The sequence below is a fragment of the Mobula hypostoma genome, chromosome 3 (assembly GCF_963921235.1).
Source record: "Mobula hypostoma chromosome 3, sMobHyp1.1, whole genome shotgun sequence".
Taxonomy (NCBI): Eukaryota; Metazoa; Chordata; class Chondrichthyes; order Myliobatiformes; family Myliobatidae; genus Mobula; species Mobula hypostoma.
The window spans coordinates 143,605,188-143,632,085 of record NC_086099.1 but is presented as its reverse complement, the minus strand read 5'-3'; the positions used below and the strand labels follow the sequence as shown (position 1 = coordinate 143,632,085).

Sequence of the window (26,898 nt, the reverse complement as noted above, 5' to 3'; positions counted from 1 at the left end):
CTATTTCTTGGGCCACTTCCTTAAGCACTCTGGGATGCAGACCATCTGGCCCTGGGGATTTATCTGCCTTCAATCCCTTCAATTTACCTAACACCACTTCCCTACTAACATGTATTTCGCTCAGTTCCTCCATCTCACTGGACCCTCTGTCCCTTACTATTTCTGGAAGATTATTTATGTCCTCCTTAGTGAAGACAGAACCAAAGTAATTATTCAATTGGTCTGCCATGTCCTTGCTCCCCATAATCAATTCACCTGTTTCTGTTTGCAGGGGACCTACATTTGTCTTTATCAGTCTTTTCCTTTTTACATATCTATAAAAGCTTTTACAGTCCGTTTTTATGTTCTCTGCCAGTTTTCTCTCATAATCTTTTTTCCCCTTCCTAATTAAGCCCTTTGTCCTCCTCTGCTGAACTCTGAATTTCTCCCAGTCCTCAGGTGAGCCACTTTCTCTGGCTAATTTGTATGCTACTTCTTTGGAATTGATACTATCCCTAATTTCTCTTGTCAGCCACGGGTGCACTACCTTCCTTGATTTATTCTTTTGCCAAACTGGGATGAACAATTGTTGTAGTTCATCCATGCAACCTTTAAATGCCTGCCATTGCATATCCACCGTCAATCCTTGAAGTGTCATTTGCCAGTCTATCTTAGCTAATTCATGTCTCATACCTTCAAAGTTACCTCTCTTTAAGTTCGGAACCTTTGTTTCTGAATTAACTACGTCACTCTCCATGTTAATGAAGAATTCCACCATATTATGGTCACTCTTACCCAAGGGGCCTCTCACGACAAACAGAAACAGGTGAATTGATTATGGGGAGCAAGGACATGGCAGACCAATTGAATAATTACTTTGGTTCTGTCTTCACTAAGGAGGACATAAATAATCTTCCAGAAATAATGCTAGGGAAAGTTGTGGATATGGGTGGATGTTCATGTTGCAAGGCAGTAAACGTGCAAAGGTTTATCCAAAGCTTGAGTCAAAAGTTATAGTCGGTGTCTTTTAATTTGTTTTTATCTGTTAGTTATATTGCAATAGGTTTATAAATGGTGGTAATTTATACTCAAACCTGTTACAGCCCGTTTGTCTGATGTAAAGGTTTATTTTTTGTTTTGGACTTGAGATGAAGGAATTCCCATGTAACAGTCATGTGATTTTTGCATTTGATTTTGAAGAATGGTGCATCTCAAAGCAGAATCTGAGAGATCATCAGGTTCTTTTAGTGGAGGACTAGAGAAATGAACTTTCCTTTTGTAGTCATTTTTGTGCAATCAGACAGAATAATACTGCCATACGATTCTGTGGTACATTTTAAAATCAAATTAGAGAATGTAGATCATCAGTGCAAAAGCACAGAAAAGACTGATGCTATTAATGAACCATAGCTACCTGGATGTATTCCATTTCCAATGTGTTATGCAATAGAATGGCCATGGTTTTCAATTATATAATACCCATAAAATATTTCATTGTAGTAGTGAGCAAAGAACTAACATATCTCATAGCATGAAGACATCTCGTCCTATAATAACAGTATCTTTTGATAAATGTGGACAAATATTAGGTTTTGCCTATTCCGAATTAAAATTTAAATACAAGGAAAGATGACTTTATAACTCAAATCAAAACTTCTGTTCTTGTTTCATATGTACGGTGTGATCCTTGTCTAAGTATCTGGCAGTGGAGATCCTTCTTCTGAGCATCTGCCAGAGTAAGGAGCAACACAAGCTAGAAGAAAAGCACCTTTCTATTTGTCTAGAATAATCTACTACCCAATATTATAACATCGAATATTCCAATTTCAGGTAATCTTGTGTTCTCCTTTCTCAATCTTGCTCCAGTCCTCCCTATCACATACCCACTCTCCAGCCGCACCCGCACCCTCACCCATCATCTATTTTCAACACCCTTCCCTTTCTAGTTCCATTAAATTACTATCTTCAGACCTCACCTCCTGAAACCCCTACATCTGGCCTTCATTTCTCCTTCTAGGGTTCCCATTATCACATTCCAACACTGCTATCCTTTGTACCACTGCTCAGCTCTCTCTACCCAATGCTCCTCCCTTCCACTGGGCTCCATTTGCCTTTTCTTGTCGGCTTCTACCTATTTTCCACCCGCCACTGTCTCCCAGCTCCACCACTCCCCCTCCCGCACTTAGCTATCATTCCCCACCCATCCTTCGTGTCACCTGCTGATCCCTGTTTCACTTCCCCCCCCCACTCCTCTTTACACCACTTACCTTTCTTGTCAGGGTCTTGACCAAAACATCGTCAATTCCCTGCCCCCCCCCCCCCCACCCAGAGATGCTGCTCCATTTGGGCTGTGCTTTTCTCCTTCTCAGGCCTGCTCTCACCTCTTGTTGGTGCACTGGTGAGTGTACTAGTACTACTTCCTGCTCTCTCTCACACACGTCAAATGTCATGACATTTGTTGCCAATTTTCATGTTTACCTGCTCCGTCTCTGACCCTCTGGATCTTTCTGCATCTGTCTGAACCACAAGCATCAAAATCAGGTTTATTATAACTAACATACATCATGAAGTATGGTATTTTGTGGCAACAGTATAATGCAAGACATTAAAAATTACAAGCGGGGAGTGAGTGAGTTCTTTCTTTGGAACAAAGGAGCATGAGAGATGACTTGGATAGTTTAAGGGAATGGGCAAAGAAGTGGCAAATGAAATACAATGTTGGAAAGTGTATGGTCATGCTCTTTGGTAGAAGAAATAAACGGGCAGACTATTATTTAGATGGAGAGAGAATTCAAAATGCAGAGATGCAAAGGGACTTGGGAGTCCTTGGGCAGGATACCCTAAAGGTGTTAACCTCCAGGTTGAGTCGGTGGTGAAGAAGGTGAATGCATTCATTTCTAGACGTATAGAATATAAGGGCAGGAATGTGATGTTGAGGCTCTGTAAGACACTTTTGAGACCACAGTTGGAGTATCATGTGCAGTTTTGGTCTTTTTATTTTAGAAAGGACATACTGACATTGGAGAGGGTTCAAAGAAGATTCATGAAAGGTTGCCGTATGAGGAACACTGGCAGCTCTTGGGCTGTATTCCCTGGAGTTCAGGAGAATGAGGGGGATCTCATAGAAACATTCCAAATGTTAAAAGGCCTGAACAGATTAGATATGGCAAAGTTATTTCCCATGGTAGGGGAGTCTAGGACAAGAGGGCACGACTTTCGGCTTGAAGGACGTTTACTTAGAACAGAGATGTGGAGAAATTACTTTAGTCAGAGGGTGGTAAACCTTTGGAGTGGCTGTGGCCAAGTCATTGGGTGCATTTAAGGCAGAGATAGATAGATTCTTGATTAGCCAGGGCATCAAAGGGTATGGGGAGAAAGCAGGGAAGTGGGAATGACTGGAAGAATTGGATCAGCCATGATTGAATGACGGAGCAGACTCGATGGGCTGAATGGCCCACTTCTGCTCCTATATCTTATGGTCTTATTGACGTTTGCAAGATGATAAGAAGCATTGATGGAGTGGGACAGGTTCCCCCCTGACTGAGAGGACATACTTTTAAGGAGATTAGAGGAAAGTGTGTGGGGAATGTCAGAGGTAGACTTTTTACACAGAGAGTGTTAAGTGCATGGAACACACTGCTGGGGTGGTGGTAGAGGCAGATGTGTAAGGGACATTGCAGAGACTCTTGGATAGGCACAAGGATGGAAGAAAAATAGAGGGCTATGTGGGAGAGAAGGGTTAGATTGACCTTGGAGTAGTTAAAGGGTCAGCACAACATTGTGCTCTGAAGGGCCCGTATTGTACTGTGCTGTTTTATGTAGGTGATAAGCACTAATTTCTGGCAAAATTTGTTGTGAATAATATTTGCTTTCTTATTGGTAACTTGCGGTGACATGACACAGGTAATCAACATTCAGACCAGTCACATTCAGATTGACATAATTATTGCACTCTGCTCATAGTTAGATGAGTCTGTCTGCCTGTTGCATGATAGATAAAGACCAAGGTGAATGTAGTAACTGTTTTTTTTTAGTGTGGCCCTTTCCTGCCTTAAAAGTTCAACTAGCTGATTTATATTGAATATGTTTTATTCAATCTGGTCCCTGTGACTAATTTTGAGGCACTGTTCAGAATGTTAGCTTCACCTATTGAAACTAACCTTTGACTATAGTGTAAGACTAAAAATAGTTTGAAACTGAACAAGTAACTTGTATTTGAACAGCACTGCTTTCTTCCCAGAAGAATTAAATGTATATGACGAATAAACTCTTCTCGGGCTTCCAGCTGGCTACAGATCTCAATTATAAATGTATATGACTTTGAAATGATACCAAAGACCCATTGGGATTCATGTCAGGATGGGATAGGCAGATGGGGGTTGAAGGGAAAAGAAAAGGTATCTTGGTTGAAATTTCTTTTTTGGCAGCATAGTGATAAGTCTCTGCCATTCATGCACCTCTTTTCTGATATCTGCTCCTCTCCTGTATGTCTGAATGTAACTGTAGCATTAAAAGCAGAAATACTGTAGACAGCCAATGGCAGAGCTTGCACCATTTATTTTTGGTAAGAATGGTAAAAGCTAAAAATAATTTATCCACTCCCTGAAGTGCTAAGCTTCTGAAAGAGTTATAGTAAAATTCAAAGAATGACTATCTTGTATCTGGGGCTTATTGCAGTTGTAAGTTTAGGCCTTGGATGTGTGTGGTTTTGGTCTTGATTTCTACCTGTCAGAGGAGGATGCTGGCATGAACTGCTGTCCTCAGAGGTGACGCCTAGTCTAGCCTGCATTATTCCACTTCTTCCGTGTGTCTACCAATCAGTGACTAGCCTAAAGAGAGCTATCTCTTTAAGAGGTACAATTCTTTTTTGATCATTCATTTTCGGGAACCTGGCCAAGATGGTGACAGTAACCTGGTTTAACAACTACCATCCAGAGGCACTGAACTCAACAATAATGAAGTGCTTTGAGCGAATGGATATGGATCACATCAAATCCCATCTTCCTGCTACATTGGACCCTTTCCAGTTTGCTTATTGCTCAAATCATTCTACTGATGATGCCATAGTCTCTGCCCTCCACTCTGTCCTATCCCACCTGAAAAATATGCCTCATACACCAGGACGCTCTTCATCAATTTCAGTGCGGCATTTAACACGATCACATCTCTCAGAAGCTGGTGGATATACCGCTCTGTAAATGGATTTTGGACTTCCTGACAGAAAGACTGCAGTCAGTCTGTGAGGGCAGAAGCCTTTCCAGCTCCATCTGGCTGAGCACTGCGCCCCCCCCTCCACCCCCAGCGCTGTGAGCCTGTCCTGCAGTGGTTCATGCGGTTGACACATGACTGTACTCCTAGGTCCCGGTCTAACCCAATCCGCAAACTTAATGATGACACAACAGTGGTACAATGGCAGCGAGATGGTACACAGAGAGGAGGTAGAGCGGCAGATTGAGTGCTGCATGCACAATAACCTGAGACTCAGTGTGGACAAGACTGAAGACATGATTATGGATTTTAGGAAGGTGCAGGCTGATACCATTTCTCTCTGCAGATAAATGGCTCCTCAGTGGAGAGTGTTAGGAGCACTATTTTACTTGGAATGTAGATAACGGGCAATCTCACCCGGTCCCCCAACACCACCTCTTTAGACAAGAAAGCACAGCAGTGTCTCCACTTTCTGAGGAGATTGAGATGGTTGAGGCTTCTGACCAATTTTATTGAAAGTGCCCTGACCAGCTGTATCAGTGAATGATATGCAAATTGTAAGGCATCTGACCACGAGACCCCACAAGGGATTGTGAGGTGAGCTGAGAGGGCCACTGGGGTCTCACTTCCACCCTTGGATATTTATCAGGAGCGCTGCATATGCAGGACCCTTAGCATTGTCACTGATCCCTCTCAGCCATCCAAAATCTCTGAACCCCTATCATCAGGAAGGAAGTACCATAGGATTAAGATGAGGATTGTTAGAGATTTTTCCCTCAGGTCGTGAGACAACTGAACTCCCTGCCACCACCCAGGGAGCATCAATGAAGCGCCGGTAGCATTATACTGTAATACTGTTTACTTTTCGAACTTGTGACTTATAATTTGTTAATATACAGGTTTGGTGGTATTTCTTTGTGTTGTCTGTGAGTTGTCTGTACTGTGTTGTGCACCTTGTTGTTGTTCCTCTCCACACCTTGTAGCGCATTGGGTAGCACATCTTGTAGCACAGCAACTTTGCCATTTCAGCAGTTCTCTGTGTTTTACAAGGCCGAGTTGCTAGCTCGATGCTCAACCCAGCGTGGATGGAAAGTGTGCAAGGAGCTGGCCGGATCTGAACCCAGGACCACTTGCCTCAAAGTCCGGTGTAGATGCCACACCACCACCGGCTGGCTATTGTACATCATGGTCTGGAGGAGTTTTGTTTTTTTTAGATCTACGTATATGGTTGAAATGACAATACACTTGAACTTGAACTCGAACTCGATCTGTAAGGCAATGGAATATCTTTCTGTTTCACGACAAATGAACCTGAACAGTCCTATGAGCCCTGAAGGTTTTTGCTTACTCATGACAGAAGTCAGCTAAAAGTCTTCCCAACTGAAGCAGAACTTCCTCAACTTTTTCTTCCAACTCTGTTAAAGATAAAATGCTGAGATTCCATTAGCATGTGTGCTTACTTTCTGAATCAGTTCACTCCCTTTAGTGATTTGTTTACATGGATACCTATGTTATTTTGCTGCTGTGGTGCTTGTATACAATACAATGGGCTTTGTACTATATATTTTTTGCTTATCTATGTATTTGTTTTGGCCAGATCTTGTGGAAAGCCAGTGTAAATGAAGGCTATTGAAAGGGCATGAGTCAGTCAGTCCCTTAACTTCTGTTTTGCTTGGCCATTAACTTCACAAATTTATTTTTTTTATCCATGTACTTTTCTCTGGTAGTTTAGTGCATTGCTAGATGTTTATTTGCACAGTTTGTCTTTTTTTGTTGTCAGTCTTTGTTTATGAATACTTTTTCATAAAATTCTATTGTATTTTTTCCAGTAGATACTTGCAAGAAAATGAATCTTAATGTAGTATGTGATAAGATATCCGAAATTTGAAAATAAGTTTACTTTGAATGTTAACCTAATGGTGATCATCCTTCTTGAGAGGCAAACAGTGATCTGCGCAACTCAGTTCTATGGATTAGTAATTCAGGACTTTTTATGGACCCTAGTTGGTGTAATGGGCTGGTCGATCAGACCCAAAAGAGCCAAACCAATTTACGTGTCCAGGAGATATGGTAATAATAATCACACGAGCACAACTAAGTAACTTAAGCCTAACTTATTATCATAAAATAGAAAGCACAAATAAACCACACAAAATATTACGTAGTATTTTACAAAGATTTCAGCGCTCACAATTCAAAGGTTCAAAGGTTCATTTATTATCAAAATAACACAACTTTGAAATTCTTCTTCTCCAGATAGCCCCAAAACCAAGAAAAGAAAGGTAGCATGATCATCAATTGCAAATCCCACACCCCTGCAAAAAATAACATGAACAAAACGGAACAGGCACATCAACCCCTAAATCCTTCCTTCCACACAAAAGACACAAATAAAATGGAACAGGCACATTGACCCCAAAATCCCCCTCCCCAGCACAAAAACAATGCAAGAAAGATTCGGTGAAAAATACAGAATATAAAAACACTATAAGACTGGGGTGGCGGGGGGGGGGGGGGTGGAGGAGTCTGTAGTCCAAGTCCATATCCAGAACGCAAAAAACCTGGGTAACATTCTCTGGGCACAATGGTAGGCTCTCCCCTCTCTGATAGCAGAGTGATCAAAAGGCAGGTAGCCGGTACTCAGCTTCTAGTTTCACCTCGATGTTTCAATCTTCCTTTATTCGCCGCACAATAGGAGCTTTAATCAGTGAAATGGAGTCAAACATCGGTGTGCTCTGTCCCACAGTCTGCCAGCTTGATCGCGCACGCTGCCTCTGTTCACTGGAATCCTCTTGGAGACTGCAGAGCGCTGGAACTCCCCAACAATCTCCCAACGGCCAGTCACAGGCTCCAACAGTTCCAGAATCACATCCAAGATGAAAATCAAACAAAAGACATAAAAGAAGTGGAATATATGCTTTCATGATCTATCAGAAGATGTCAGCTGAAGGAGTGTTGTACGCATGTGCCATTTTGACCAGAAGTGATTTGTAGTCTCCACTTGATTGTTGCCGTTGTCAGGGTTCTTGATTGTCCCTGTTGTTGGAGGAACTTCAAATTCCAACTCATGAAATCACTCTGCATCCATCTTAGGTACCAATCACGATCGGTTAGAGTAGGTGCAGTCCCAAGAACCGGGCAAAAGGTGCCTCAATAAATAGAGGTTCAATCCTCGAGCATAGTGAGACACACTGAGACAGACAAACTGTTTGGTCTTTTGTTCTCATGCCACTAACTCAGCATAGCTTTAGGAGTTCCACAAACATTGAGAGAAGTGTAGAGACAGAGAAACTCTTTGATCTTTTGCTCTCATGTCAGTGGTGCCTTGAGGCCAAGAAAGAATCTAGCCGCTATTAGCAAACATTTAACAAACCTACAGTGTTTAACTTGTACAGACACCTTACATGCTGCGAGTTCGCAAAGTGTTTAAGTGTCATTTGGAATTGTTCTGATTTTCATCTCATATTTTTACAAAATTTAATACACCACAACACATCTGGAGATGGTTTTCCCTTTCTAGGTTTGCAGAGATTGTATAGCTAACTTATTAAATGTAAAAATCTACAGTTTTGTTAACATTCTATAGTCATTATGCAGAATTTAGCTTTACTATTTAACTAAGATTACAAAAGCAAAACGTGCTGAGTTGGTGGTTGAAGTTTCTTTTTCTTTGTTCACAGCTATTGCAACCATATCTATTTAATAGAACATTATTTTTCCTTTAAAACATTAGATATGCTTGATGCAACATACATCAAAGTTGCTGGTGAACGCAGCAGGCCAAGCAGCATCTATAGGAAGAGGCGCAGTCGACGTTTCAGGCCGAGACCCTTCGTTAGTCCTGACGAAGGGTCTCGGCCTGAAACGTCGACTGCGCCTCTTCCTATAGATGCTGCTTGGCCTGCTGCGTTCACCAGCAACTTTGATGTGTGTTGCTTGAATTTCCAGCATCTGCAGAATTCCTGTTGTTTGCTTTTAGATATGCTTGATTGTTCTTTTGTAAAATTTTCATGATAAACTCTAAGGGTACTGTTTATTTAAACATAAAATGTTCTTTGCCACAGTAGCTGTATCTGACATACCACATGAAAGGAGATTGCAGTGATTGTAATTTCTAGCTTATGGACTATGGTGCTATTTTCAAATAACCCGTGAATAAGTAGCACGTTGCTTATTGTCGACAGAACATTTATTGGCTTTTATTTATGGTTTGTAATAATTGGAAAACTGAAATAGTAGGACACGCTGTGTTAGGATGGGCCAGTGTCAACACGGCCAGAAACTACAAGTCTTTTCGCTGAAAGTACAAATTACAAATGGTAGACACTGCACTCTTGGTGCACCTGTGGTGGATGTGGTGGGTACTTTTATGCATGGGAAGTTCATGGAGCTAGTTTTGCCCTATATGGCTTTACAAGTTATGCTGCAGTTGTGCAATGCCATGATTTAGACTATGCCTGGAACATCATGAACGTTGCTGTTCATCACGCCTACAGAGGATATGAGCAACACATACAACATGCAGGAGGAACTCAGCAGGTCAGACAGCAGCTGTGGAAATGAATAAACTGTCTACGTTTTGGGCCAAGGCCCTTCATCAGGATATGTTGGCCTTGGAGAGTGCCTACAGTTATACCTGGACTCAAAGCATTAAATCCAGGAGAAATATAGAAACTGAGCTTGCACTTCAAGGAAGAGTATTGACTGAAGTTTTTAACATATAAAGGGAACTTTTATTTTATAAGTAGAGAGAAAAGGTTCTTCTCAAATGGGTGTAGAGCTAGGGGCCCAATCCTGCGCAGGTTTAATTTAGAAACCCTTCTAAACACCAAAGATTGGTGAATTAGAAACATTGTAATTAATGTTGGGTCAATCCTTCATTTTATATCAATAGGAGATCTATGTTAACTAAATTTATTAAGGAATATAGGAATAGCCTGATAAATCAAGTTAGGCTACAGTCAGTCAAGATTTGACTGAATGGGAGAATCAGCTCAGGTGTCCTGTTCCCATGATTCTGGGTTGGTTTGGCCTCATAATGTTCCTTGTGAGTTTCTGTGCTATATTCGAGGAGTGGAAATGATTGACCTCCAATAACCACAAATATTTTCTTTTAAGTTTGGTAGTGCACCTACTGGAAAGCTTTTCCTTAACTTGCATTGACTAGTTCTACTTTGGCCAATGTTGTAGCTATACTGTAATCAATTTGGTTAGAAGTACAGCTAGATCTCAGATAGATAGGTAGATAAATACTTTATTGATCCCAAAGGAAATTACAGTGTCACAGTAGCATTCCGAGTGCACAGATATGCAAATGTTAGAAGATTAAAAAATAAGTTACCTTAAAAATAGGATGTACAAGTTTTCCAAGTCAAAGATGACAAGATTTACAAGATTTCCAAGTTCACGTTGATAAGATGGTAGTGCAAGAATTAGCATAATGTTTTACAGTAATGGTGTACATTCACAACGTCGTACAGTAATGAGGCACATTCGCACCATCAAGGACCTATTCCTAGCAGCATAGGTGTTCAGTATTGCAATTGGAATGTTGTGTGTTCACAGACATGGTAGGATCCAGCGCAGTTGGCTATTTCTTGGTATCACTTGGAGTCAGACAGTGGTTGGAGGCTGCCTTCTGTGATGGTGTTATCTCGGAAGGAATTTGCGATGGGTGGGGTGAGAATGATGGCCAACGTCTGGAGCCAAGTGAGCAAGGCTGGTTAAAAACTAACTTGATTGATCATGAGTAAATTATTGGCAAGGAAGTACATTTCAGGAAGGTCTTGATTCTTTTCCTCAGTGCAGAAGGCTGAGGTTAGTCCATTGTGGATTGAATTTGTCCTACTTTTATTTTCCACATTATTTTGCAAACACTAGTATTATACATGTAATGCAATGGTTTAATTGCCTCTTCAGTTCTGGAGCATGTGAATTTAGTGCTACAGACGAGACATTGTCAAGGCTATTTATCTACTTCTTGATATTATCGGAATGAATTAAATTGCACGTTCAAAGTTCAAAACAAATTTATTATCAAAGTACATATATGTCACTTTATACAACCCTGAGATTCATTTACTTGCAGGCATTCACAATAAATACAAGAAACACAATAGAATCACTGAAAGACCACGCAGCAGGATGGAAAAACATCCAGTGTGTAAAAGTGAAGAAGCTGTGTGAATTTAAAAAAAATACTAATAATAAATAAATAAGCAATAAATATCGAGGATATGAGATGAAGAGTCCTTGAAGGTGAGTTCAGAGGTTGTGGTGGGCTGAGTGAGGTTATCCCCTCTGGCTCAAGAATCTGATGTTTGAGGGGTCATGTCTGTTACTGAACCTGGTGATGTGGGTTTTGAGGCTCCTGCACCACCTTCCTGATAGCAGCAGCAAGAAGACAACGTACCCTGTGTGGTGGGGATCCTTGATGATGGATGCTGTTTTCCTGCAAGTGTCCCCCATACCATAGATGTGTTAATAGGTGGGGAGGGCTTTACCTGTGATGGATTTGATGTACCGGGCTGTATCCACTACTTTTTGTAGGCTTTTCCATTCAGGGGCATTGGTATTTTCATTACCAGGCTGTGATGCAACCAGTCAATATACTGTCCACCACATGTCCATAGAATTTTGTCGAAGTTTGAGATGATGTACCGAATCTTTGCAAACCTCTACGAGAATACAAGTATCAAGCTTTCTTGGTAATGGCATTTACATGCTGGACCCGGGACAGATCGTCTGAGATGATAACACTGAGGAATTTAAAGTTGTTGACCCTCTCCACCTCCGATCTCCAATGAGGGATGCCTGATGGACTTCCAGTTTCCTCTTCATGAAGTCAATAATCAGCTTCTTGGTCTTGCTCTTGAGTGAGAGGTTGTTGTTATGGCACCGCTCAACCAGGTTTTCAGTCTCCCTTCTATATGCTGATTCATCACCACCTTTGATTCAGCCAGTGACAGTGGTGTTGTCAGCAAACTTAAATATAGTATTGGAGCTGTACTTAGCCTCACAGTCATAAGTGTAAAGTGAGTAGAGCAGGGTAAAGCACATAGCCTTGTGGTGCACTGTTTCCTTGCAAATCCAAAAACATCTTTTGATTTTGGGCTTGCGTACACTTAATACTGAACACTTATGGTTCTCCGGGGCACAAAATTCCCATGTTTTATTGGCATCTGAATGAAGATTATAACTACTATGGTAGGATTAAGCAGGGTGGAGCTATTTTCTCTTGAAAAGAGAGTGAGGCGGTGACCTAAAATGTCTAAGATTATCAGTAGAATGGATAATTTGCCATGGAGAATATGTTTTTAATCAAGCAGGAAACCAAAACCAGGGGCTGTTAATGTGAATCCACAAAGAAACGGGAAAACTCTTTAGCCAGCATGTGGAATTTGTTCTTACAATAGGTAAGAGTGCATTTGTGTGCAACTGGCTGAGCACACAGGGGAAGTAGCAATCGAACAACAGGTTTAAATAGAAAAGGATAGTGTGGAACCAAATAGCAGCATGGACCAATTCACCCAAATTAAACTATTTCTCTAATGCAGATTTTGCACAACAATGGAAAAAGGTAGTTTTCCTTAGTACTGCTAGAAGTCGTTTCTGGAATGTTTTCAGGTAGACTATAAATGTTCACCATTCACAACCATCCTCTTCATGTGTACACCATATGTGAAAGGGCAGAGTGGCGCTCATTAATATATTGCTCTGAATTGCATTGTTATCTGTGTATTTATTACAGGTTTCAATCTTTTGATGACCTGGGGCCACGACTTGCACAATTGTGGCTCTACTACCTGTCCCCTTATTAGAAGTCAAACGTTTCTTGTGACTTTCCCACTTACGGCAAACATAGAATTACCTAGGTGCTTGCAGGAAGCTGTTAACTAAACATGATGAAGAATGCCAACTATCATTTTGGTTGTAGGCTGCAGAATGTGGCTACTGAATTAAATGTGTGAAAGAAGAGACTTGTTTTCATCTGGAGCCATGTATGAGGTAGCGTGAAGGAGAAGACCATGGCTTTGAGGGTCATAGATTGTAAAAGGAGTGTGGTGTTTGGGGAAAAGCTTGGCTGAAAGTGATTAATTAGTGGGGTGTGGGGGGGGGGGGGCGGTGGTAGGGATGTCTGTGATGTCCAGTCCATAATATATAGGAGCAGAATTAGCCCATTTGACCCATTGAGTCTGCTCCACCATTTCATCAAGGATGATCCAATTTTTCAATTTCCTGCCTTCTCCCCATATCCCTTCATGCACTGACCAATCACCAATCCAGTCAGATGGAAGTTTCTTCCTCCACCCCCCCCCCCCAGATGATTGGTGGGCGGAGGGATGAAGTTCAGTCATCAGTAGGTATGGTGCCAAATCTGGAGAAGGATGAGAGTGTAGGGACAATCAGGTTCCCAATTCTGACTTGCAATCCTTGCAATCTGCTCTGGGAAGGCTCCCTGTTTGTAAGCTGTATATAAGTGATGAAATCTGTCAATTTTTCTTTTATATCAGTAGTGCCTTTGGTCACCTGGAGGGAGGAAAAGTATTCAAAAATTAAAACTACAAACTCAGCACAGAGCTGGGCAGAAATGGTCAGTGCTCTTCAGTGTCCATCAAAGATACTGAAAACCCTATAGCAGGACTTTGAAAAACAGGAGAGATATGACTAATGTTGTCTTCATAAACATTCCTTTCTTCTATGGGATCACTAAGATCATCAAGCTCTCAGAGATAAATACCTGCGGCATTGAAACTCCTAACTGTACTCAGCTGTCCCACATTGTTCATATGTCTGACTCCAGACTTGCAGTGCAGACAAGCCCCTCCAAGTTCCAAGGCAGAGGATTCCCGAGAGACAAAGGAACTGTTTCAAAGAAAGTCTTCTGGTTAAAAATGCTGCCTCCTTACTTCCTATTGGCAATTCCTGAACCAGCACTACATAAAATGCAGGCAGGGCATGGAAAACCTGGTATTTTTGTTGGAAGGCCAGAGAAAATGGCAGAAAGCTACACTGCCTCTCAAGCTCCCCACCCACTGCCCCCATCAATCTGCTCTCAGTTGAGTATGAAGATCCTGTATAGGACTTTAGCTATCTGGGAGCCACAGAACTGAGGAGGAGCTGGGTTTATCCTAAGGAAGGGAAGTAGCCTGTAGTACCACACAGTCAAATGTTCTATATTTATGTGCACCATCAACAAATAATTATTTTCCAAAATCCATGGCAATAACTTTTTTTTCATAAGTCCCTTGTATAGCCTTGCTGTTCTGCACACCAAAAGTCTCTGTGGGCTTGCTGTTTCCAAACAGCACTTCACATAAGTACTTAACAAATTTTTGTTTCCTTCCTGCTTTGGTTGATAGCTTTTACTGCACTTTTCTATTAATAGCTTACAGTAGTATTTGAAATTTTGAACCATATTCTTGTTGTTTTTAATCTCAAATAAGCAGCTGGAGAAAATAGTTTTCCATCTTATCAATCAGCCTCCATTAGCAAAACCTCACACAATGTATAGAGGTGGTTAAATGTTGCTGTCTATTAGAATAGTGTGTGAGGTATTATTGTCCTTGCATTTGGCTCTGTGTGGGATAGGAATCCCAGCTAAATACTAAAAGCTATCTTTCCCACCACCCCAGCATAAAAATTGCATGAAAATATTTGAATAAGGTCTGGCACAGCCTGGTCTCCAGTATATGCCAAGCATTGCATTTTAGAGAATTGTGTGGCAGCAGATTAGATCTAGGTGAATGGGACTAGTGTAGATGAGTCCAATGATCAGCATGGACATGGTGAGCCAAAAATTCAGAGACTCTAGTGATCTAGGCTCGATCCTGACCTCTGATTCTGTGTTGACTTCTCCCTGTAGTGGCTTGAGTCAAAACTAATTGCTCTGGTTTTCACCCATGTTCCAAAGATGTGCTGGTTGGGGGCATAATTAACTGCAGTTAATTATCCTTGGCTTATTGGGTAAAGAGTTGATGAGCACTTGTGAGATAATAGATTAAAGGGATAAAGGCAACTGGGGAAAGAGAATCAATGGAAATGCTCGGAGATCATATGGAACTTAATGGGCCAAATGGCCTGCTACTTAGTGAAAAGAATAATATGAAAACATCATGGAAAAAGAAATTAATTTGGTAGCAGTCACAAAATGCTGCTCAAAGTTAATCTTGTCCAGTGTGCAATCTTCCTTTTTATTTTCTGCTGTTCTCTTTTACTCCCTTTTCTTTCTGTCACTCCCTTCCCCCTTGCTCTCTTCTCCCTAATGATGGTCATTCTCTATTTATCTTCTTATGCATGTTTTATGAACACTGCAAGCATCTGCAGTACTCCTTGCTTGTACTACTTTATGCAGCACTATTTGAAATAGTGTTAACACAAGTTTGCATTTTATAACCCAGCCTTCATCTGGAACATGAAGTCCTAATTAAAAGAATGCATCTTGCCATATTTAGAGTTTGTTCCATTGTCTTCAGACTTGTACTTTGAATCTGTCTTGCATATACAATACAATTTTGTAGAAACTATACTTCCTCTTTGCCTGATTTTGATTTGTTTTATGAAGAGGTGCACAGTGCACCTTTTTTATTTTTCTTACCATTAGTTGGAAAGAGTTCTGTACATATTGGGATCATGCTGAGCATAACTTTCTTTGAGCTATCTTTGAGAAGATTACAGGCATTATTTTTTCTGCCATCTGCTTAGTTTATGCCTTACCCTTGCTCAGGGGAAGTGGTTGACTCACTTCAACCTCTAATCTTTCTCCTCACCCAAAAGATTAAACATACTCATTTTTTCCCCAAACTAATGTATTTCCAGTATTGGCTTTCAGTAGCCTCAGACAACCCTCTGTTGATTGGGGCTAACCATGGATGTTGTATCATAACTGCCTACTTTATTGGTGCAGTATCAATATGCGAGCCAGGGCGGTACAATATGGAGAGCAAGCTGTTGCCTATGCAGCAGGCTCCCTTCTCCATGCTGCTGCTGAATCCAAAGGAACAGCAGAGACCAATACAGTGTGGCAGCGGCGTTGTTGCAGACGTTGCCGGTCAGCGTTATACATAGTTCAGTCTTAGGGACTCCAGCTCCAACTTTTCCTCATGCTAAGCATCCTCATGATTTACTCCTGAAGCTTTCCCTATAAATGAGTATAGCTGCAAGACAGCGGAAGTTTGAGATCAGAGCTTTCCTTCTAGATGAGCTGCCAACCATGGCTGACAGACCCCATTTTCCTGGACCTACTGCTTTTAAGCTGCCAGTAACTTTCTTTTAACCCCTTCTCCTGCAGTAGGAATGGTTCCAGCAGGCTTAGTAGCTTATCCACACCTGAAGGCCAGGAGCTATTCAAGACACACGCCATTGGGAGCATTTAATAGGTAGTGGGAACTTATCTGCACTATCCCCGCCGGCTGTGACAACTTTAAGGCATCTCAGCAGTTTGGGTGCTCTGTTGCTGAATATTTGAATGACTGTGTGATCCATTTGAAAAGCAGAAGCAAAGTGGCAACTAATGTATTTGCTCATTATTGAAATTGTTGGGACGTATTATGTAATTGCCACCTCAGTGCAGTTTCTCTCTTTGTTGCCCCACCCCAGCACTCCATTCTTGACCTGGTTACCAGTGCTTTTATACTGACAAATTAATGTTTGTACATTGTGAAGCTTTTAAAAGCTGATGTTCAATCTTTAAACTTCCAAATTCAGCTTAGTTTGAGATTCTATGTTCATTTAATGGTTAAGTACCTGTCAGTTGGGCAAGATTGATATTGATGGACTGTGTATGTTGATAGGAAATTACAAACTAACAAAGATTTTAAGAGGAAAACTGTAATTTGGATACACATATGCACCTGGATTCACATGAATATAATCCTAAAAAATTGTGCACTGAGTGGGAAAGAAGATATCAAGTTATTACTTCAACAGGAATTGTTCCAGTATTTTTGTGGGTACCCGTGTGAGATCGGTACTGATGGGAGCAGACCAGCTGATGTTGAGCTGAAGTCCTTTTTGGAAAAAAAAAATTGCTTTGTTTTTCTTACCTTTCAGACTCCCAGCTTTTGGTCAGATGAAGGAACAGGGAAGAAAACCACACATCAGCGCTCTGCTTCATGGGGAAGTGCTGATCAGCTGAAAGAGGTAAGGAGCAGGTAGTTCAGAAGTAGCATTAAATTTAAAGCCAGGCAATGAATCAAAATGTATCTGTACAGTTTTGTTTTTCAGATCCTGAAGTTGGCTTAGGGTACTATCAATATGAATAGTTGGTCAAAGAAAGTTGCAGTCATTATTTCAAAGTTGGTTTCTTACAGTCTCTAGGAGAAAAGGCGACCTTCTGCATTAATTGGTTACCCTGTGGAGTCATCCATGTAGCTAGCCTTTTGGTTGGGGTATGTTCCATTGATCCTCACCCTATTCTCCAAGCATAAATACAGGGGTTGTTTTGTTAAGTACAGATGGATGAACATCAGCAATGAGAGCTTTAATCAATTGTTCTAAACTGTTCTTAGTTGGTAGAGTTGAAACAGTTGGTTGAGAATGGACTTCAAGTCATCAGGTTGACCAAGTATAGAAATAATGTAAACAACAGGAATTCTGCAGATGCTGGAAATTCAAGCAACACACATCAAAGTTGCTGGTGAACGCAGCAGGCCAGGCAGCATCTGTAGGAAGAGGTGCAGTCGACGTTTCAGGCCGAGACTCTTCGTCAGGACTAACTGAAGGAAGAGTGAGTAAGGGATTTGAAAGTTGGAGGGGGAGGGGGAGATCCAAAATGATAGGAGAAGACAGGAGGGGGAGGGATAGAGCCAAGAGCTGGACAGATGATCCTCTCATATCCCCTTTTGCCTATCACCTGTCCAGCTCTTGGCTCTATCCCTCCCCCTCCTGTCTTCTCCTATCATTTTGGATCTCCCCCTCCCCCTCCAACTTTCAAATCCCTTACTCACTCTTCCTTCAGTTATTCCTGACGAAGGGTCTCGGCCTGAACCGTCGACTGCACCTCTTCCTACAGATGCTGCCTGGCCTGCTGCGTTCACCAGCAACTTTGATGTGTGTTGATAGAAATAATGTGCTATTTTATGGTGCTGTATTGTGCTGGTAAAGATGAAATGGTATAGATTGCTATGTGTAACTGAGATAATGAGGTATAATAATAATATATTTAAATTTCAAGAAAAGTAGCAACATTTTAAATTTGTTATTCACCAACTTTGAAGTTAAATCTGTTAGCATTCCTGAGCAAATGAATTCTAAATAGACACTTGGTTGCAAAAGGAAATCCCAAAATAGATAAGTATTCAGATCCTAAAGATGTCCTGTTGTTTGGATTGCGGTTTATTTGCCAGTCGAAAACTACTTGTGCCATGTCGGTCATTGATTGATCTATTTAAAGTTCGCAGTTGCTCTTTCCCATTAGTTGGCTTGTGCACTATGGTACCCATTTCCAGTTCTGGACATCTTGAGAGGTATAAGAGGTAACGTGTGTGAGAGGTTCACTCTGTTTCCTGCCATCCACGGAGCCTTCTTCAGGCTTAAGTCGCAACCAGTGCAGAAGTATCATTGAGAAAGAGCGTCGCAGATGTAGACAGCGACCCCCTCCGCCCCCCTCGTTTGCTTAGTTCTTCAGATTTATAACTTGGAAGGTTTAGCACAGTATCCACAAAATAATAAATAAGTCTGCTAATCGATTAAATGATAACTGAATGTCCAGTCTCGTGGTTTTGGGTAGTTTAGTCAAATGCTTGTTTAGCTAGACGCCTGGGTTAGTGTTTCACTAGTTTATTTTTAAATAAATAGTTAATGTACCCATTTTAAAATCTGTCTTCTGTTTCACTCATTGTATTGTTGAACCTGGCCCCCCCATGTTACACATCCATCCAAGCTTGATTAGTGACTTGGACTATGTAGACATATTACAGCATGTTCAATAGCTCACTACTGTTAAGAATTGTTACTTTCCTTTGGAAAGCAGTTTATGTAGAGTGGATTTTTCAATACAATAAGAAAAAGAATATCTGTAAAACTGCCTAGTATCCATAAATGAGAATTAATCCTTGACGGTATATCAGGGATGCTCTGAATAAGCACTGGGAGAGAAAAGAGGCTAACAGAGAACTCAACAAATTTATACATGTTTTAACTGTGTGGGTACTACTCCAGATGATTTTGTATGCATGGAATTTTAAAATAGATTTGATAAGAATATGTCACAAGACAAAATGTTATACTTTGGATTGGAAATTCCTCCAATTCAGCAGGCAGAAAGTTGAAGTAATCTTTGTGAATCAGCAAGATGGTGTTGCCAGTAGTGTCTTCAGTGCCTGACAGTTAGTTGTTTGCTGTTGTTGCTTGCACTTTGATCAATAGATGAGAGTTTACCAGAACTGTGGGTAAGTGGCTGCAAGATGATGAAGGAAGTCCAGAGGCAAAGTGGGTTATAAAGACTAGACCGTCAACTACTCATGCAGCTCATTTTCAAATAGCACTGAAGCAGGCTTTGGTTTCTGTAAAAAGCTTGCTTCCCATTTATTTTGTTAAAAAGATTGTAAAATATATAAAAACACAACATTCAATTCAACATTTTTGTGATTAATTTTATTCCCTTATTATTTACACACTCATGTAATCATTATGTTACAAATTTAAAGTAAGTAGCTCATGGAAATTTAAATTATTTGTGTGCAGAGACCTGCTATCAAAGCACTAAAAGAAGCCAGTGAACTTATCAGGTCCATCCTGGCTCCTGACTGTACAATAGAAAGAGTTCCATTTAACCTCTTATAAGACCATAAGACATAGGAGCAGAATTAGGCCATTTGGTCAGTCGAGTCTGCTCCGCCATTTCATCATGGCCAATCTAATTTTCCTCTCAGCCCCAATCTATACTTTCTCTTTGTATCCATTCCTGCCCTGACCAATCAAGAATCTATCAACCTCTGTCTTAAATATACTGAAAGGCTTGGCCTTCACAGCTGCCTGTGGCAAAGAATCCTACAGATGCACCACTCTCTGGCTGAAGAAATTTCTCCTCATTTCTATTCTAAAAGGACACCCCTCTATTCTGAGGCTGTGTCCTCTGGTCTTAGACTCTTACATCATTAGGAACATCCTCTCCACATCCAATCACCATTCGATAGCTTTCAATGAGGCCACTCCTCATTCTTCTGAATCCCCGTGAGTACAGGCCCAGAGCCATCAGACTCTTCATATGACAAGCTGTTCAATCCTGGAATCATTTTCATGAACCTCCTTTGATCCCTCTCCAGTTCCAGCACATCCTTTTTAAGATAAGGGGCCCAAACTGCACACAATACTCCAAGTAGGGCCTCACCAATGCTTTATAAAGTCTCAACGTTACATCGTTGCTTTTATATTCTAGTCCTCTTGAAATGTTTGTTAACATCGTATTTGCCTTCCTTACAGACTCAACCTGCAAGTTAATCTTTTGGGAATCCTGCGCAAGGACTTCGAAATCCTTTCACTCCTCAGTGTTTTGTATTTACTCTCCAGTTACAAAATAGTCATGCCTTTCATTTATTCTGCCACAGTGCATGACCATACGCTTCCCAACACTGTATTCCATTTGCCATTTCTTTGCCATTCTTCTGATCTGTCTGTCTTTCTGTAGCCTCTCTACTTTCTCAAAACTACCTGCCCCCCCACCTATCTTCATATTATCTGCAAACTTTGCAACAAAGCCATCAATCCCATCATCCGAATCATTGACATATAACGTAAAAAGTATCGGTCCCTACACAGACTCCTGTGGAAAACCACTAGTCACTGGTAGCCAACCAGAAAAGCCCACTCTTTGCCTTCTGTCAATCAGCCACTGCTTTATCCAGGGTAGAATCTTTTTTATAATACCATGGGCTCATAGAATATTTTTCAGGGAAGATTTTTCTTTAAGGAAACAATGTTGACTATGGCCTATTTTATCATGTGCCTCCAAGTATCCTGAAACTTTATCTTTAATAATCAACTCCAACATCTTCCCAACCACTGAGGTCAGACTAACTGACCTATAGTATCCCTTCTTCTACCTCTCTCCCTTCTTGAAGAGTGGAGTGACATTTGCAATTTTCCAATCTTCTGGAACCATTCCAGAATCCAGTGATTCTTGAAAGATCATTACTAATGTCTTCATGATCTCTTCAGCTACCTCTTTCAGAATTCTGGGGTGTACACCATCTGGTCCAGGTGACTTATCTGCCTTCAGACCTTTCAGTTTCCCAAGAACCATAGAACCATAGAACCATAGAAACTACAGCACAGAAACAGGCCCTTTGGCCCTTCTTGGCTGTGCCGAACCATTTTCTGCCTAGTCCCACTGACCTGCACACGGACCATATCCCTCCATACCCCTCCCATCCATGTATCTGTCCAATTTATTCTTAAATGTTAAAAAAGAACCCGCATTTACCACCTCGTCTGGCAGCTCATTCCGTACTCCCACCACTCTCTGTGTGAAGAAGCCCCCCCTAATGTTCCCTTTAAACTTTTCCCCCTCACCCTTAACCCATGTCCTCTGGTTTTTTTCTCCCCTTGCCTCAGTGGAAAAAGCCTGCTTGCATTCACTCTATCTATACCCATCATAATTTTATATACCTCTATCAAATCTCCCCTCATTCTTCTACGCTCCAGGGAATAAACCTTCTCTCTAGTTTTGGTAACTTCACACACTTCATGACCTCTTACACCAGGAACTTTCACCAGACTGTTTGTGTTTTCCTCAGTGAAGACAGATGCAAAATACTTACTCAGTTTGCCATTTTGTTGTCCGCCGATTACTACCTCTGTACAACAAGCAACTTGTACTATATCAGGGTCCCATTAACATTTGAATGGGGGGCAATCATAGGACAGCTGTGGAAATGATTACTTTATTAAAGAACCTTAACTATGCAAGCTCAGTGGAGCTGTGTCTATTAGTTTCAGAAGGGTGACCTAACAAAGTTACACAAGCCATGCCATACCCTTTGATTATTTCTGTTCAATAGACTTAAGGTGAGTCAGGGGGCATAGTTATATAACATAACATCAAATGTATTTCCTTTTTACATGATTATTCTTTTCGGAGATGGTAGTGCACATTTGGAATGTGTTGGAGGGTTGTGGATGTGTCAGCATTTTTGAGAGTAATTGAAGAGTTCAAAAAAAAAATGCAAATGCTCTGAATTCTCAATGAAACAAACTCGAAAGTTCAAGCAGCATCTGTGGGAAGAGAAACCAAGTTAACGTTTCCTGTAACTGATCAATGATCAGAAATAGGAAAGTGAGAAAGTAATCATTTTTAATCTGCAGCGAGGAGGAGGCATGGAGAAAACAGTTGCATTAAAATAAGACAGGAACTGGCAAGAGATAGACCGGCAGTACATGTAGGTAAGCCTACATCTGTACAATGGGAAACATTCAAAGAGCAAACAGCAAGAGATCGGGGCAAATTATTCCTGTAATTGTGAAAGCCATAAAGATATTATGATCTTAATTGATTTCCACAGCTTCAAGCATCATTCTGTACGGGTGACAATAGTATGCAGTTTGGTGCAGATCAGATTATAAAATACTGGAAGCATCCCATATCTGTAGTGATAGAGTTAATTATTTCAAATCGAAGACCTTTGATCAGAACTGGCTCCAGAGTGAAGGGTAACAAATGCAGAATATTGAGGGTTGGATAAAGAAAACAAGGAAGCATGTGCTGGATATAGAAAACTAAATAAACAGTGAGTGTCTGTCAAGAAGATAAAAAAGTACAGGAAGGCATTTTTAAGGGAAGTTGGGAAAGTTTTTTAAAAAAAGTTTACTTTCTTTGTTTTCATGTAAGGACTGTTATGTGTATCCTACTATATCTGTTTGATCACAATGTAGACTATGTACAAACCTAGAGATGGACCTGATGTGTGCATCTGTGTATGTGTCAGCCTGATCTGTACCATTCCATGATGTTTAAGTACATAGCACAGCTCACTTTTACGGAGGCAGACATCGCAGGCTAGATAAGCCTGCTGTGTCATAACTTAAGGGCAATGTACTCTAGCAGCTTCAAGAGTCAGGAGCTTGGCACTGTGAACTGGTCTGGAGTGTCCACATTGATTTTACTAAATGTCCTTTAAAACTGTCCTTCAGTTTCCCCCTTTGCCGTTCAACAGTATTCCACCCCACCCAAGCCAACCATGACTTGATAACTTTAGCCCTACATCCATTCCCAAACAGCCAATTGTGGCAATTTATCTCTCCTGCCCTATTCAAAGTTCAACGATCAAAGTAAATTTACGTATATGTCACCATATTGCCATTCATTTCCTTGCAGTCACTCACAGTTGATATAAGGAAGTATAATGGAGTCAATGAAAAACTACACACCAAGACGGACAACCAATGTGCGAAAGGAGACTAACTGTGCAAATACTATATTAATAACAATATGTAATTTGAATTTAAATTTTTAATATTTACTATCGATTTGTACTCCAGGGAGCGTGAAGTGCAGAATCAAATATTGCTGTGATGATTGTATGCTGTAGTATCAATTGTTTGGCGACAATAAAATATGAAGTATAATATTGAGAACATGGGTTGTAGAGTCTTAGAAAGTGAGCCTATAGGTTGAGGAATCAACTTGATATTGAGATGAGTGAAGTTACCCACATTGGTTCAGGAACCTGATGGTTGAAGGGTAATAACTGTTCCTGAACCTGGTGGTGGTGGGACCTAAGACTCCTGTACCTCCTTTCTGATGGCAACAGTGAGAAGAGAGCATGGCCTGGATGGTGGGAGTAGTTGATGATGGATGCTGCTTTCCTGTGACAACCTTCTTTATAGATATGCTCAGTGACAGGGAAGGCTTTTCCTGGGGAGTATTCACTACATTTTGTTGGCATTTCCATTCATGGGCATTGGTATTTCCACACCAGGCCACGATGCAACCAGTCAGGGTACTATCCACCGTGCATTTGTCAGTGTTCAGTGACGTGCTGAACCTGTGCAAATTTCTAAGAAAGCAGAGGCACTGCTATGCCTTCTTTGTAATGGCTCTTACACTATCTCCTCGACAGTGAGAACTTTTACTCCCCCCCTCCTGTGATTGCACCTCCGCGATTTCTAATAATCTCTCTGTTATAGTGCAGTAATCTAGGAAGCAGTTTCGTGACGTACACATCGCTGCTTCAAAATTTTTTAAAGCATCAGAGTTGCAGCTGTATCCCTGCATCTTATCAAGTTACAAAGATCAAATTCTATTGCTCTTTAAATGTGAACGTTCTACAATGTTGGTTCTCATTGCCACATGGATTCAAGTTTGAATGCTGCAAGATGGCTGTCCTTTTCACTGTGCAGTAGGATTGAAGAGTAAAGCCTCTGACACCAGTGGAGCTGATCAGTGATGTGATGGAAGATGTGATTCTCCGAACATTCCCAATAAGAAAGCTCTGCAAAGCAAGCCATTACAGTTGATCTGACTGTGTGGGATTTGGTCCTTTACTTCCCTACAACACATCTGGGAATTAAATTATTCTTGCCACTTGAGTATTGTTCTTGTATGACGTCGCCTTCATTTTTTCAGGTGTAACAGATTTGTAAACATGTCACAACTGTTTACTAATTATGTTAGACCTGTTTTTCAAATGACCTCATCTTATTCCCACAATGTATATAGCACAGAGATCAGAATCTGGAATGGATTTTCTTTCTTGCTTTTGTACTTTGTTGACTTAACTCTGGGAGTTTATTATATGATCGACTAAAATAGAATCCAGGTTTTGTAATGCTCCTTGTGTAAGCAGAAACTGAAATTTTTTGTTCTTTTCAACTCAACTGCATTGATATGCAGCCTAATCTTTATCATTGGAACATCTCTTCTGAGCCTGTTTCTAAACCATTCTTCTAATCAGTGCAGTGTTAAAGCATTTGTAATCAGGAGTGGAAGGATGGAAGTGGGATGACATCTTCCTTGAAAATGCAAGCAAATGATTACAAAGGAGGCACATATTCTTAGGAGTAGAGTGCCATTGATAATATCCATACATCTCGCTGTGTTTCTGCAGATGGTTTCAAATTCCCACATTGTGGTGTGCATGTGTTTGTGTGAGAGAGAGAGGGATGGAGAAAGCATCCACAGCTAATGAAGCCTGAACATTTCTTAAATCAACAACCTGTTTGCAACAAGGAAGAGATAATATAACGTGACAGACTTAATTCTCATTGATTTTCCTTTATGTGTAGTTTTCGACAGGAAAAAGAATGCATAAGCTGGAGGATAGACTTGAGAAGCTAGGATTGTTTTCTTTACAACATAGGAGTCTGCAAAGTGACTTAATTGTGAATGGTATTGAAAGAAGAGGGGAAGATAAATTATTCTCACTTGCAAAGATTCAAGAACCAGGAGACTTAGACTGATGGTGATTAACAAAAGAGCTAGAAAACTGTGATTAAGGTTCAAAGTAAATTAATTATCAAAATACATTTGTCACCATATACAACCCTGAGATTCATCTTCTTGCTGGTATTCTCAGTAAATGCAGGAAACACAATAGAATCAATGAATGACCCCACCCAACAGGATGAACAAACAACCAGTGTGCAAAAGACAACAAACTGCAAATACAAAAAGAGAAAGAAAATAATAATAATAAAAATATAAGAAAGCAATAAATATCATGAATATGAGATGAAGAGTCCTTGAAAGTGAGTCCATAGTAGATGGCATTGCAGGGAAAGCAGTGGAGGCAGATTCATATGCATTGTTTGGCAGGGAGTTGGGTAAGCAATTGAAAAGAGAGAATTTGCAAGCCTTTTTGGAAATGGTTAATAAAATGGAATCGGTCTTTTATGGAGTTAATATAAAATCAATGGGTCCAGTGGCCTCCTTTCATGCTGTAACCTTGCTTTGAATCCCCAAGGTTTAAATTACAAGCAAAGGAAGTATTATGCAGAGTCTACTCTTTTTCTGTTGCCATGTTATTTACCTAGCTAAGCAAGGTGCTGGAAATTCTGGTGGGATGTTGTAAACAATGAGCACATGAGTAGGAGGAAGACTTAACGGGTGCCATTATTCCAGTGCCTGGCAAGTGAGATTTTCCACCTTACCACTCTGAATGAAGTTATTATTTTGCCTCTTTCTTCATGTTACCCCACCTCTTGCACCGCCACTGATTCTCACATTCAACATTTGTGCTACCCAGTCAAAATCTGGAAAATGTGTACTTGAAGTGTACTTGTTTTCTTCAGTCCCTGCAAAATAGGTGCTCCTCCCAAGTCTCTGCTGGACAAAGTTCAGTACCAGCTCAAAATAAAAGTGGACTGTGAATTCCCGGACTCCAGGGGTGCTGGGATTTGAGCACTAATTTTTAAAAGTGACCAGGTAGGACTTTAGCTATTTGGTAAAGCATCCTAGCAAGATGCTGTATTGAAGTGGATAGGATGATTTTTAACAGGTGGACTTCATTGATGTGCGGAATGAAGAAGTCAGGAATGTAGTAAAGCTGGCCAATACGTCCTACAGACCACTAGCCTGCCTTGTAAAGGTATCAAATCTGAAGCTATTCAAGAGGTTAGTAGATTGGGAAGTGTGGGCCAATGTGTGAAGACTCTGCTAGGGAAGCCTCCATTTATTATCATAAACACAGGGTGCAATAAAATTCCCTGTTGTCATGATGCTTGTAGAGAAAACAGTATTCGTGGTGAGCTTAAAACAGCAAAATGGTCCAGAGA

At 40.8% G+C, this 26,898-nt stretch overlaps 1 protein-coding gene across 3 annotated transcripts in view; it reads left to right on the top strand.

Moving 5' to 3' along the window:
• The window catches only part of glcci1a (glucocorticoid induced 1a), a 235,131-nt gene that overhangs the window by 87,530 nt on the left and 120,703 nt on the right, over window positions 1-26,898 (top strand). For all 3 annotated transcript variants that reach the window (XM_063043803.1, XM_063043802.1, XM_063043801.1), the window contains exon 3: window positions 17,239-17,328. In XM_063043803.1, the coding sequence (XP_062899873.1) occupies window positions 17,239-17,328 (90 nt within the window). The remainder of the gene's footprint in view (window positions 1-17,238; window positions 17,329-26,898) is intronic.